The following is a 15,105-nucleotide window of genomic DNA, read 5'->3' as shown; positions in this document are numbered from 1 at the left end:
ACAACACAGCACAGTGGGTTCATTGTGTGTGTGTTAACTTTTCACACAGCAAGATTACAGTTTCTAAAACCTCAGCAAAACAAATCTTTATGTACAATTTCAGAGCTCACTAGCAAAGAAATTGGGGAATAGTTGATGTGTCCTCCACACATTCATTTAGAAAGAAACTGGTGTAAGGCCAGAGAGGAATCTGGTGTGTTCCTGTAGAGCCACCAGCTTGAATGATGGAGACCTGGACCACAAAGTGGGCAGTGAGGGCCACTTCCCTGCAGTTGGCTTTGTTGTGTGCCCTGGGACCACGGTGGCCGTCCTGCAGAACAGATACACGCTCTGTTACTCCGGCTGCTCCTTCCCATATCAGTGTTATGAAGTGGATGGTACTTGGCAACCCTACAGTTACAAATGCCTCCCTTGCTGGTAATATGGAGCTAGGCATTTTTTTTTTTGGGTGTGATTCACGTCCTCAAGTGTCCTTGAACAGACACTCTTTCCTTTTTTTACATTTTCCTTTCCTATTTTGTTCCCTCTTCCTGGAGTCTGTGAGCTAAGAAAACATCTCCTTTTGCTGCTGCTCTTCCACAGATAAGAAGTGGCAGGTGAAGGCTGCTGTGAGTTGGGGGTTCAGTGAACCTGGCCATCTCAGATGAGCACTCAGTTGAATTTTAATAGTTACTATTTTTGCAGGAGGCTTCAAAGCACAGCTCTTCTTGACTGGGAATGCTCAGTACTTTCAGTATTTGTTACAGAAATAAAACATATGGGGGTAGTAGCCACTTAGGAAAGTAGAATTCAACTCATTCAGCGTTGCAGGAGCTTGTGGCAGAGGCTGAGTGTTGATGCTGCCCTGAAGTGCCATCTTCCCTCACATGCGAGCCTGGGACCTCATGTTCTGTACTTGCTTCATGTGCTACAGTTGCTCCAAAAAATAGGGAGACCTGAGGCTGTTGTGTAACTACATACCTTGCATCTTACACAGATGTTTTTATCTGAAAGCACAGCCAGTCATCTGTGCTAAAAAAACCCCACAGGTCTGTAGGCTGAATTGTAGGTGACTGTAATTAAGCATATTAACAGGGATACAGGTTTAAGAGCACTGAATGAAACTTGCATGGGCAATTAGTTCATACCTGTGATTACATGGTTACAGCCCGTTTAGTTTTTATTGTGTTTTGATAGGACAGCTTGAGGTATTAACATAATCCAATTTATTGCATCAGAGCAAGCAGTGATATTTTACTTGGTTAATATTCAAAACCCTATAGTGACCTGTGATCTTCCTCCTAGCGTGTACAGGTGTGAAGAGAGGCCCTGTGGGAGAACTGATTGATTGGAAATGGAAATCCTTCACTGTGATTCAATTTCGTTGTCTGCAGACAAGGCAGAAGAGTTGCTTATGCCTCAATTTACTTCTGTCAGATTTGTACTTTATTTAATCTCCTCATTGATCTGAGGCAGAGCTACCTGATGTGCTTTGTTAGTCTCTGGAGAATTGTAAAGTTGTGAATAATTAAATTCTGAGAGAGGAAATTAAAGTAAGTGTGACTGACTTCAATAAAGGGCCTTTTTATTTTTCAATAGAAAAGAATTGTGATCATTAAAAAAAATAAAGCCAATTCTATTTCTTCTGCTTAGCATAAAATTATGTTATAAAACCAATGGATGATGTTTGAATTCAATCTGCAAGAATTTTATTGTGCTCAGATGCAGCCAGAAGGGGGGGGTGTAGGCTAAGCTCTACAGGAAGAGAAACATCCTTGGCTGAGTGGTCTGATCTAAACACTGTAGTGGAGCGATGAGATGATAAATACACAGTGATCAGTGAATCAGTGCTCACGGCTGCCCTGCGTGGTGCTGTGCATTAGTGCTATATGGTGTACGTTCTACCGTGTTGTCCCTCAGGTGTGTGTTAGAGGCATGTTCTTGTTTGTTTATTCTGCTGCACTAGGAATTGAAGTATTGATTCCAGGTCTCTTTAGTCCAAGATTAATAACAGTCTGCTTCAGCTAACACAGAACTTTTATTTAGTCTGTTTACTGGACTTCTAGATGCTAGCTCATTATCTGACTCAACTTGAAGTGTCTCTAGAAGAGGTTATGGAACAAATCAACAAAATGCACAGTGGTAGTTGGCCATGACTGGCTATTTAGGGGAGATAATGGTCCCCAAGGCCAGCCCTGTAAAGCACTGCGTCAGTCTAAGGAAATACAGACATCCAATTTCTGCATGAGTTAAAGATAATCTTCAGGTTTTTGCTTTCTCCCTGGATTTTTATATTACTGTTGGTTTCTTCGGTAGCTAAGCAAAGTGGTGTTGCTGACAGCCATTTGCCAGCGTTGGTCTGACTGATAACAGTGTCAGTGCTTGTTTATAGATTCCCTCAAATAAACATCAGGTGAGACTACATGGATTTGACTGTTAGCATCTCAGCAGTATTCTTTAAAGTAGCATTTGTGCTTATTGTCTACCTCCTGAATGTCCTGATTACTTTAAAGCTTCTCTGAAAAGGGAATAAGGACGTCTGTAAGACAAAAACCTGTGTGATTTGTCAGCAGGAAGGGGAGGGGGGCTGTTCCACTGTTGTGTGGAGACTATGAAACCTTTGCTTAGGGGATCTGGCTCAACTTGAAGTAGCTCTAGAAGAGGTTATGGAACGAACAGGCAAAATGAACAGTGGTATTTGACCAAGACCAGCTTTTATTCTTCTGAGTTGTAAAAGAACTAGCTGACCTCATAATCATTTTGTATAACCTTGCTTAAAATGCTCTTGTACCTGAGGACTGGAAGATGATGAATGTGCTGTCTGTTTTTAAAAGGATTCCAGAGGAGGTCTGGAGGGCTGCAGATCTTTGAACCTGAAATCTGTACAGAAAAAATGAACAAAAATTGTAATAAAGAATTAAATGAGTGGATATTTCTATAAAGATGATGCACTCAGAAGGGTCAGCCTGTCTTGTGTAAGGGCAGTCCTACCTCATGATCCCACCAGAGTTCACTGCAGGAATCAAAAAGCACGGTCATAGGGGCTGACATAGTCTGCTTGTTTTTCAAAGCTCTTTCGGCAAAGTTCTTTATCAAAGTTTCTTTAAAAAGAAGATAAACAGAGATCAGTAAGAGAGAAGGACCTTGCATGGGTAGATGAGTGATGAAAGGGTAGAAGTAAACAGCCAGTGCCAGTGGAGTTCAGCATGAATCTCTGCAGGGGCCTTTGCTTCTCATTATAATTATTGAATAAGCTGGAAAAAAGGCTGAGTAATGAGGTGACAAAGCTTGCTCTTATGGAGCTCAGTGACTAAGAAATACAATGGCAGAGGAAATTCAATACAAATAAGCATAAAGTGATGCATGGGAGGAAGCACACTCCTAACTTTGGTCAAAAATGATTGCTGTTTTGGGCCAGTATCCCAGGTATGATAGTTTCAAGGAAATGCTGGACCCATGCTCAGTAGCAGCCTGAGCCCTGCTGTTAAGGATTATTAAGCGTGGTTGTTAAGAATTATTACACATTATTAATAAAAGAATATGAACGAAACGGAGCATAATTTTGTACCTGTACTAAAGATACAGACAAACCACAGTGTGTGCAGTTCTAGCCTGCCTGTCTGTCAAAGGATGTAGTAGAAATAGAGAAGAGAGGAGGAATAGAAATTCCTATTCTAGAGAATAGAAATGAGAGGAGAACAAGGGTGCTCAAGTGTGGAGCAGCTGCTGCGTAAGGAAGGAAGAAGTGGTGAGGACTCTGTCTGGAAAAGGCACGACCGAGGAGGATACAGGACAAACCTATTATCATCCCAGGTAGCCTGAAAGTGAATACTGATAGTATTTACTGTCTCTTCAGATATAAGACTTGGGGGACATGAAATGAAGCTGTAGGAGCTGGCTCAGACACGCAAAGGGAGGTGTTTGGTTGTGCAAGCAGTAGCAGACGTGGTGAGCTCGATGCTGTAAGGGACTCTGGGTACTGAGTTTACATGGGTCCAAGGGGACTTGGGTAAACTTGAGACACAGAAATCTACTGTGGGTTCTTAAATATGTAGGAGCAACACCTGACTTGAGAAATCCCTGAACAGGATGGTTGGAAGGCTGGGAAAATAGTTTACTAAGTAAGCTGAATCTCTGGTATACTGCCCTTGGCATCCCTGTCACAGTGCATCCTCCTGCCTAAGCATGATGAAACCAAACTGAGTTAGCTGGACGTGGGTCTGACCTGGTAGAACTGCTCTGGTGTTTGTACTTATTTGCTATAATTCTGCTGTGCTACACATTTGAAAAAATTTTTTTTTTTTTTTTTTGCAGGTAAATCCAAGACCAAGGAGAACCGCCAGTCCATCATCAACCCAGACTGGAATTTTGAGAAAATGGGCATCGGGGGCCTAGACAAAGAATTCTCAGATATTTTCCGTCGAGCTTTTGCTTCTCGAGTTTTTCCACCTGAAATTGTGGAGCAAATGGGTGAGTATAATCCAGAGAATTACGGCTGGGGTACCAGGTGCAGGCCTGTTTCTGGTTTGTAAAGACTGGATATCAACTAACAACCTTCCGATGCAGTTGCTTAGGGATCTAATAGATTAACAAAGCCTTTTCTTCCCTTGTGGGTCCCGAATGTATTTCATACTCTTGTTACTTGGCTACAGGAGGGGGACAAAGAAACAATGCAAATACTTCACATTGTACATGAAATGTCTGTACAAATGAGATACATGGTTTATCTGAACACTTTTCTGTTGGAACCTAGAAGCTCCCTATTCTTTTGAATGCTTCATTTATTCATAGCAGTGAGACTGCTCCTATTCCTAACTTACTGGCAATGGGCTGTCTATATAGGTCAAAGGAAGTTCTGTCTTGATGATCTTGCCCTACATATTAAATATCTGTTGTCCTGGTGGTTGTGCTATAAACCTATATCCTTCTCACAGCGTTAGTGCAATGAATACAGTATCTTGTGTGATCTGTGCTTGGTCAGATTTGAAATGCTGGAGAGGATGCACAGGCTATGGCACGTCCTGGAGTTTGTGAAATAAAAGCACAGATTCTAAATATAACTCTGTTGGGGTCGGGGGAAGGAGAGGCAGTCCCATTACTTTGTAAACATGTGCTGGCAGGCAGATAAATGGTACCGGTTTTAATTTTTAGTAAGCGATATGCAGCTGCAGGTATCTTATTTGGTCACATGAAGTGGTTGGCGATGTTATAGCTGGTCCTCGTTCTCTGAATATAATCTCTGTGGGTTCATATTTAAACTTGGAATCCGTAGCTGTATAATTTCTGTGTATGTTTATATTTCTTGATCCACCTTCCCTCTCCCCACAAATGAAGCAATCAGGATTTTGATTACAAAACAGATTTTCATCAGAAGATACATCCTGTTTGTGTGTGGCTGTGTAAAGTGTGGCCGTTTCCAGTGCTTGTGGAAGTGAATTAGGGCTTTTCTTAGTGGTTTGAACACTTACGGAGAAACACTGAAGAATCCCTGTAGGCTAAATCCAAATTAGTGCATGATGCTCTCTCTCCTGCCTTTTTACTTTATATCGATCCGATAGCCAGGGCCTTCTGGGGGCAGATCTTGGTTCTCTTGGTTTTTGCGGTTGTGAACAAGGCATGACTTTTGTGCCTCTTCTTGAGAATATCAAATGCTTAAATTTTTAAATATTTAGCTGCTCTGCATAGAGAGGAAGTTAGAGAAATAGTGCTGGTTATAGAAAGAAAAGCTTTTACCTAGGCACTCTCTGTGTTCAGTTCAGAAATGGCCTTTGGATGGACCAGCATCCCTTACTACAAATATTTTTAACTTTTGAAGCAGCTGTCAAATATCTGCGTTGGTGCAGTGCAGAGTCCTTAGCTGTGATGATATGTGAAGGTAAAAGATTTAGACTTTGGGAATTGTCATCAGTGTCACTGGACTGTGATGAGAAATATGTTAGTAGACTAGAGATAATTAGAGCTTGTTTTCATTATGCTATAGCTTCACCTATTCACCTTCCCTGGCTGCATGCAATCTGGCAGCCTGTGAAGCAGTCAGGTCGGACTACGATTACATTCCCTTGGTATTATCATTAGCTGAGTTAACCTGACAGCTGGGCACAATTTGGTAACGATGTGCAGCAGCTAACTTTGCTGTGGAGAACCTGCATCTCCATCAGGTACCTCTGGAGAAGGTCAGAAACCTTGCTGACTGCAGGGTGAGGTTGTGGAACTGCTTTGCTGCTCAGATGGTTCCTCTTGTTAATTGGTGTTGCTAAATACAGGAAGAAAAAGATTCTCTGAAGGACCACTAGTATTTTGATTACCCTGGGCAATGAATTAAAGGTGTGCCATATTATTTGTATAAATACATATACCCTTACTTGTGCGTGTTTACACACATACTACACAAAGAAACATTTTTCTGGTAAGAAGTTAGACTCCAGACAGAGCTCTCTAGCTCTCTGATTAACCCTAGGGCTAAGGAGCTTATCTGAAATTTGAAAAAACAAAACTTTCTGACATTCATTTTCTTTGCCTTAGTTATAACTTGCTCTTAACTATATTTCAGATCTGAAATGTCAATGTGACAGCTGTTCACCTTTGTATATAATTTATTGGGAAAGGAAAAGAAAGAATTTGCTTGCTATCTGGTGCTCTACTGCTCACCCATTTCTGGTTTTTGCCCAGTGCTCACAGACTGCGACTTCCATGCCAAATGCAATAAATATTTCTGTCCCATAACTACATAGAGGCTCTATAGACCCTTCAAAAATTACTTGCAATTTGTGTGTGGTTTATCTAACTTCCAAGGAATGTTCTGGGTTTGGAGCATATAAATCAACATTAGTTAACCATATTATCCAAGGGTGTAAATACTACTCTGATGCTACAGTCTTTGGTTTATCCAAGAAAAGAAATCTTAGATCAGCTTCAGCTGGTCATTAAACCTTGCCATACTCCCTGCTGCCCTGGAAAGGGGCAATTTATTTTTCCCTACCCATGTTTTTCCCAGACGCGTATCTACCACCTCTACTGTGGTAGCTTTGGGCTTGAGTGGCTCTGTAGAGAGCCAATACAATTGGAAGCAAAAAATACTACTACTACAAAAAATTTATAGGGTTAGCATTCAGCTAGATCAGCTCCCTGGTTGGCTTGATGTGAGGTAGCTACATAAATGCCAGGGGCAGCAGGAGGAGGGCAGTGGGCAGCAGGGGTGAGGTCACTTGAACCACAGTGGGACCTTCATGAATTTAATCTGGTTGCTTATAAGGCTACAGTTTCACAGTCATTTACTGGAGATTCTAGCATTACCAACACTGGCGATGCTGTTATCTTTCACCTAATGCTTGACTCTTAATAATCTTGTGACTGCCAAACGGAAATAAATCCTTATCTGGATGAGGGCTGAGGAAAGTGCCTTGAAACAGGAGGGAACTCCCTAGTGCCATCCATGAGCCCTCGCTGTCCGGTGAATGATACTTGTAAGGAAGGAACCTGACACTTGCAGGGCACTGATGGAGGTAAGATAGCAGTCTCTTTCTAAAGGACAGTTCTACAAAAGCCGTGTTTCTAGGGGATTGTCCTCCTTTTCGGGCCCTTTCTGGATCTCTGTGACGTCGAGCTCATAATAAAGCTATGCAACTTCGTGGTGCACTGCAGACTGGTTTTTGGCTACTCTTTGATGCAGTTCAAAGCATCCTCTTGCTCAAGCTGAAGTTCCTCCTTTTATTTGATAAATATTTTTCTAAACTGTTCCTGCAGATAAGCACTTTCCTCACATCCGTGTTAAATGCTGTTTTTTCTGTTGAGACTTCAAATTCAGCTCGTTTAATGGCTTGTGCCATTGTCTAACATTAAGATGATTGCTGAATACTTATTATAACACTGTTCTTCCCCCGCTGCTCCCCCCCGCCTCCTCAACTTCAACAGATATTTAGCCATTTAGACTATAAAGTTTTTGATATTTGGTGTCTGGAGCTGTAAATTTCAGCAAAACTGAAAAACGTTTTCTCAGACCTGAAAAGAAAATGCTAGTACTGAACTGTTGTTTTTCCTTTTAAAGAACATTCTAGTGTCTCCATGCATTGAAACACAATCTTGACTTTCAGCAGGGAAGTGATTTTTCTGACTTAGGTGACACAGTTGTTGTAGAGGCTGCTGGAAAAGCAGATTCTGTATGTACATGTTGTTACAGTTTAATAACAGTATAGAAATGTTTGGAGTTACAGATCACGTTCATTTTAAGAGATTGAAATGGAACCCAAATTCCCCATCCTCTCCTGTTACCACCAATAAGTAGGTTAAATCAGACTTTTCCAAGGTGATTTCTATTTCCTGGTAACCATCTTAACTTGTCCTCTGACCTCTTGTGATTAATTGGTTTCAGTGCTCTGTAGTTTTGAAGTACAGCTCACTGTATAAAAGTGTTAACAGAACACAAGATGAACATTTAAATTAGCAGATACTCAGATATTATTTGCTTGCTTGGATTCTGCCTGTGAAGTGGAGGCTTGTCTTTTAACCTGTCTTAAAAATTAATACATTAATGTTCTTGAAGTATTCAGATACTATAAGAGAATAAGAATAATGGAAGGGATCTCATCCAGTCTTTTCTTAAAATAGGATAATTTTAATGAAAAATTAGTGTCAGACATGTGTAACTTGTAACCGAGTTGATAGAAATGCCAGAACTTCCCAAGGCAACCTATTGCACTGCTTAGAGCATCTTTACTGTCAAAATTTTTCAAGTGTTTATTCTCAGTCTTGCAGCAGCTCATATTGCATATTGTTTATTTCTTGTACGTTTTTGAGCAAGGCTTTTACATACTTGTCTGTGTTTCTCTTCAGTATTCTCAAGGCTAGATCTCAGATTCTTAAACCATTTCTCATAACCTCTGGATCACCGATCGTTGTTTCTCTTCCCTTGGTCATTCTTCACCGCTTGGAAGCGTGGTGACCAGGACAGCAGCTGAGGTGCTAATCAATTCCAGGTCAATCGGCAGGTTTTGTCTGTGCCTTGGTTTACGTGCCTGTTTACAAGCCTCAATATGATGATTTTTTTGTTTTGCAACATGCAGTTAACTATTTCTACCCCAATTTAGAAACTTGCGCATCCAGTTACATTGTGTTCAAATGAATTTAATCTTGCCCGTCAGTGTATTTGTAGATCTTGGCTTTGTAATGTGCAGATTTAATAGGTCCATTCTGTTCTGTTCTCCAAGCTATTAATAAAAGCACTGCGTACCAGTAACTGCAGGATGGATCATTTCTCATTGTGCTTTAAAGTTTGTGGGTTTTTTTTGAATCTACTTTTTGTCCACTTTTAACTTCATTCAGTCCCTGTTTTTCCTGGATGTTTATGAAGATGTATAAGACCTATTTATATCTTTATGAAAGTCTAAATCTCCCTCCATTGCTTTATTTGTTTTCTCAAACCCTCTATGTGCGACCTCCTGTCCTTTCCTAGAGGGAAGTTGTCTCAGGCTGGTCTAATAAATTCCTTTTGGCTATTTCTTGTATTCTTGGTTTTTTCTACGTACTTAAAAAAGACATTGTGCCAGAATTTTCTGGATATTAAGTTAGTGATAGGTCTATACCACACAATCAGAGAATAGCTGAGATTGGAAAGGATCTCTCAAGATTTAGCCCAACCCCATGGCTCCTTTCCTTTTCCTTTGTAACATTATGGATGACATTCACTTTCTTTCCCCCATGAGTGCTGTGGAAGCTGGCCCATGTCATTGCGAGGCCACTCTCAATTCTCTCTGAAAGATTATTGCAGTCAGGAGATGTTCTTGAGGACTGGAAGAAAGCAAGTGTCACTACTGTCTCCAAGAAGGGCAGGCAGGAGAAGCCAGGTACTACAGGCCTGTCCACCTCACCCTCGATCTCTGGGAAGGTGACGGAGCAACTAATGATGGAGACCATTTCCAGACAAATGAAGGTGATCATGAGTGAGGTCAGCATGGTTTTAGGAAGTAGAAATTGTGTTTAACCAACCTGATAGCATTCTACAATGAAATGACAGCTCTAAGGGATGAGGAAAGAGCTGTGGATGTTTATCTCAAATCTATTAAGGCTCTCAACACTGTCTCCCATAACAGCCTTGCAGAAGAACCGATGGAAGACGGGCTAGGTAAGCGGGCAGCACTGTGGACTGAAAACTGGCTCAGCTGCTGGGGTCAAAGAGTTGTGGTCAGCAGCACAAAGCCCACATGGAGGCCAGTTACTAGTGGTGTACCCCATGTGTTCATACTGGGGCCAGTAGTGCTTAACCTCTTTAGTAATGCCCTGGATGACGGGATGGAGTGCACCCTTAGTCTGCAGATGGCACAAAACTGGGAGGAGTGGCTGATGCACTGGGCAGCCTGCTCTAGGTGAACCTGCTGTGCACAGTGAGGTTGGACAAGATGATCTCCAGAGGTCCCTTCCAATCTCTACTGTTCTGTGGTTCTGCAGAAGGACTTTCCAAGTCAGAGTGACTCAGCAATAAAACAACAAATGAAGCCTCATGTTGATCAATGAAAAATGATGTGCATGAAAATGACTTGTAAAATGCTGATTTTTCACTTGAACAAAATTCTGGGGCTGTAGTATATCTACAAAAACAGTTGTTTAAAGGTGGAGTAGGGGGTCAGTCAATTCCTACTTGAATTTGGTAATAAGAAGAATTAAATAAACCCCACAAAATAGTACAAAATTATGCCACTGTAAATCTGTAATTTGTTCCCCTATTGAATAGCTGGATGCAGTCTTGGTCTTTGTATGAGAAAGGATGTGGTAAAACTGGAAAAACTTTGGAGGAGGGCATCAGGATGGTTGGATGTGGTGGTTTAGCCCCTGCCGGGGTCTGAGACCACGCGGCTGCTACCCCTCCCCCACAAAGGGAGTGAAATACAAAGCCCCAAGACTGAAATAAGGAAAGGTTTAATACAATAATGCAATAGCAACACAACAAACAACAACAATAACAGTAATAGTGATAGCAATGAACAGAGCAAAATAGCTACCAAATACAGCAGTGGGAAGCACGATGTACAAAACCACGAGTGCCCCGCGCTCCTGCGCCAGGAAAATGTGACCTGCCAGGATGTGACATCCGCATGGTATCTGAATAACCCGGCTGGAGCTCCCCCCCCACTGCTGGGGAAACTTAACCCTATCCTGGTTAAACCAGGACATTGGATCAGAAAAGCTTCTGTACACAGAGTGAATTGGCTTGAAGATCTTCAGCCTTGGAAAGAGACCAGTGGGAGGGATATGAGAGAGAGGGCTTCAAAATTCTGCCTGGCCACGAGAGAAAAATGTTTGCTCGTTCAGCAGATGAAAGTGGAAATGTGAAGTGAAGGTCGCAGAGGGTAAGCTTGGAAGGAAGGGAAGGGGCTTTACACCAAATGTGCTGCAAGGAGTTTCTGTGTGTTTGTGTTGATGGCCATAGTCATCACCAGATACTGAGAGGACTTTTGCTCTTATTTCCTGTGGCTGCACTTGTGGTGTTCGTTAGCAGCATCAGCACCACTGCTTGGCAACTACAGTTTTTCTCTAGCTGGAAAACCAGGCCTTGAGACATCCCAGTGACCCTGTTATGTTGATACTTGTTTACTCTGTAATGCTCTGAGGGTAAGTGTTCCATAAGGCATTTACAAATTATATCATGTTGACTTGCTAAGTAGACAGAAATGATCCAGCTTTATTCCAAAAAGTAGAAAATGCTGATGAGATTTATGGCTATTAACAACCAGGTGGGATTTGACTGTAAACATCAGCTGCTGTGTTCAGCAATCCATCCAACAGCTCTGCATAATCTTCATCTTAAATTAGCTACATTTTTGTAGCTCCTCTAATAAGAGGCAGAGGCATTTACTCTTTTGCTACAGTGATGACTTCTTCTAAAGATGGGTTTGTTTTGTGTATGCTCTTATCAAAATCCCTTTTTCTGAGAGTCATGATTTTGTGTAGCCAAAGGCATTCTGTTGGAAGCTTCTCTAGAGCGGATTTTCATTTTTAACACATTCCATCAGAAATTGATAAATATCCTGCCATTGTCGTAAATCTAGTTATTGCCTCCTTATATATGCATGCATTAAACTTCTCACAGCCAGACAAGATACGATGAGAGAGCTGTTTTCAAACATCTAGAAAGAACTAACTTGGTTGTCTTCTCTTTACAGTGGCAAATGATTTGATAAATCAAAAAGCTTGGCTATAGAGAGTCCACTAAAGTGAAAACTTCTGGTTTAGGTGTAGCCCTTTCCCTGTCCCAGCTTTGAAATAAAAGCAGAAATAAGCTACTTCAGTCTTGCTACTTGTTGGTAGCATGTAAATCCTACGGGAAGATGAACTGGAGGCTGTGCTATAGGCTGGAATAATGCTGGGCTTACAGGGTAAGAGGAATGGGAAATTCCACCCTGCTATATATTTGGGGGAAATTTTGTCTGTGTGGCAGGTGAAGTCTGGTAACCCTGATCTTACTCTAACCTGCTTGAAGATTAATGGGCAAAGATAAGAATCTCTCCCTGATGTATTCAGAATCGGTACTTTACTATCGATGCAGATTCCCGATAGGTGCATCTGAGTGATAACAATCACACCAGAATGCTTTGATTTTAATTAAAAGGGGAATTACACTCCCAAGTAGAAAATACCTATTATACTAAAACATTTCTTCTGATCTTTCAAAAAAAGTGAATAGTGAGAGTTGAACAAATAAACTTTATCTTGTCTTTGGGCCAGTGACATTCTGGTTCAAAACAGTGTTTGACTTCTCTTGGTAACACTAGTAACTCTCCCATTCTTAACAGTTTTTATGATTTTCCCCTGATATTTTGTGTAGAATGTTTCCCATATTGGTATTTTTTAGTTCCTGTTAACATACCTATTCAGCCTCTAACTGTATTTCATTAAATTGCATAAGTATCATGTTACCGGAATGACCTTTGATTTGGAGTCCTAATAGTAAGCTTAACAAATTAGAGATGTCTGCACTACTAATAATTTGTGTTTATAAGATTCTCATAATAGTATTGACATTTGGGCTGCGTTGGTGAAATCAGCAAAGGGGAGATAAACTTAATCAAAATTCCTGTGTGGTGCATAGGATCCCACTGTGATTTGAGACATAACATTTGTAGTTTGTCATCACTTGTCTATTTTAATAAAGTCCTGCTTGTGTTTAAAACTTTAATTTTAGCCAGGTGAAGGTAGCTATACAGGGAAGTCTCTACCGGAGTAGCTTGTGGCAATTTCACTTGAAGAGGAACTAATTGCTTTGGTTTCAGGAATGTTCTTCCACCTCACTAAGACCCAGCTGGCAGAGTTGCCCAATCAGTGGCAACTGAGTCTTGCAGCAGATGGTCAGTAACGGCCTTGATGTTCAGATGTGGGGGCACACACATGGGTGTTTGGTACTTGCTAAAGACTGAGCGTGGACTACCCAGCACGGGCTGGGCTTGTCTGGGTAAGGTCTGGTTGTCCCTGGGAACCTGCTGTGTCCCAGAGCTGGTGTTTTTGCTCTAGAGGGGTGAGCAGCCGATGGTGTGGTACAGCTGAGGGCTTGTCAGGGGCCTACCTTTGACCAGCCTTCTGTCTGCCTGCCTGCAACAGCTGCTTGTCCTTTATTTAATTTATCAGGTAAGAGATGATGCTTTCTCATGATAGACAAGTTTGAAGAGGGAGAAGGTGAAAATCCCAGGAGGCTTTCTAAGCAAACTTATCCAAAGGCTGTCGTGTTCCCCCGGGGTCATCACCTGTAACCATGCCAGTTTGTCCTGTGCTTCCCATACGCTCCCGCTGTAGGAGATGAGCTCAGGGGCGGTGTGTTAGAGCCTCAGCCCTTTGCTAAGCTGTCTTAGCTCATGCGGAGGAGGGGAATATTTGGGCTTTTCAAGAAGTTCAGGGTTTTTTGTGGCTGTAGAAGAGAAACTTCTTGTAGATATAACTATGTTGTACCTCTTTCTAGGAGAGAGATTGTGAATTGCAGGAAAACTAGGAAAAAAACCCCAGGAACAGACTGTTCCTCATGTTTCTTTTTTGAAAGCCTACTAGAGAAAAATGATACTCTACAGTACAATTTTCCTGCCTCTTTCAGGATGCTCCCAGGCCTGTTTATGTGCATGTGCCCTGACTTGCCGGTAGCCTTTTGGTAGCCTCTCTTGCTTGAGCACGGTGGAGCTGTCTGAGCATCGGTTTGCTCGGGATTTCCCTTCAAAGCATCACTCATCATTGAAATCCTGCTTTGTGCTGTTTGGCTACATAGGTGATCATGTTCCTCCACGAAACACGTTAACAATACCTTTCGTGACATTGATTTGACAGGAATAGCTTTTAATTTATCTCTGCCTTATTCGTTCCTCTGTGAAATTTGTCTTTACTGACAGCATATGTTGTTTATGTTTTTGACTCATAGATGCCTGAAAGTTGACTAATGAATTCTTCTTAGCTAGATCTCTTGATTTTTGTAGTAATGTTTTTATCTGTGGAGAAGCCCAGAAAAATCTTCCAGTTTTATGACCATGCGTATTCCGTGCAGTGCTGTTGCGCTCTGGGGTTTTGGTAGGGATCAGATGCTCCTCATAGCAGTGTTCTCCTGAAACTTTGTTTCAGTGTATGAACAACCTGAGAGAGAGAGAACAGGGCATGTGGATAATAGAAATTATTTTGTATTGAGCAATTATTCAGCTTGAAATGAATTCTTGATCACTGTAATATTCAGGAGTAAATGAAATCACAGTTGAGTATTGTTAAGTTAATAAAGACCAAAGTACTTGTTCTTTAAAGGCAGAATGTTGCCGTGAGGTCTGTGCAGCTGTGAGGACTCTGTGGTCTGGGGTGAACTTCCCACATAGCTGAGACAAGCCAGGAACCAGAAGGGAAGTCATTCTGTGTGAGTGACAAATAACTCGATGGGCCCAAGCTTGTTAAACTGATGATGATGGTAGAAGCTGAACTTGGGTCCTTTAAGTCTGAGCTCTGTGCTATTGATTTGCTACTTCTTTGGTTTTTGCTTTTAATGTGTACCTTAAGCACGGCAGGACTCTTGTTGGATGGTTTGCATCCTTAAAAATGTCAAACTGCAAGAATGTAGTGAATGTGTTACGAATGTCATCTACAGCATGGAATAGTTTCCACTAATTAACGTGTTGGTTT

At 41.6% G+C, this 15,105-nt stretch overlaps 1 protein-coding gene across 3 annotated transcripts in view; it reads left to right on the top strand.

Annotated features, from left to right (window-relative positions):
* NSF (N-ethylmaleimide sensitive factor, vesicle fusing ATPase) overlaps positions 1–15,105 on the top strand; it is an 82,044-nt gene that overhangs the window by 29,618 nt on the left and 37,321 nt on the right. For all 3 annotated transcript variants that reach the window (XM_074849089.1, XM_074849087.1, XM_074849088.1), the window contains exon 8: positions 4,294–4,449. In XM_074849089.1, coding sequence (XP_074705190.1) covers positions 4,294–4,449 — 156 coding nt within the window. The remainder of the gene's footprint in view (positions 1–4,293; positions 4,450–15,105) is intronic.

This window comes from Strix aluco, chromosome 24 (genome assembly GCF_031877795.1).
Source record: "Strix aluco isolate bStrAlu1 chromosome 24, bStrAlu1.hap1, whole genome shotgun sequence".
NCBI classification, from domain to species: domain Eukaryota; kingdom Metazoa; phylum Chordata; class Aves; order Strigiformes; family Strigidae; genus Strix; species Strix aluco.
The sequence above is the reverse complement of the archived record's forward strand: the minus strand, read 5'-3'. Positions and strand labels throughout refer to the sequence as shown.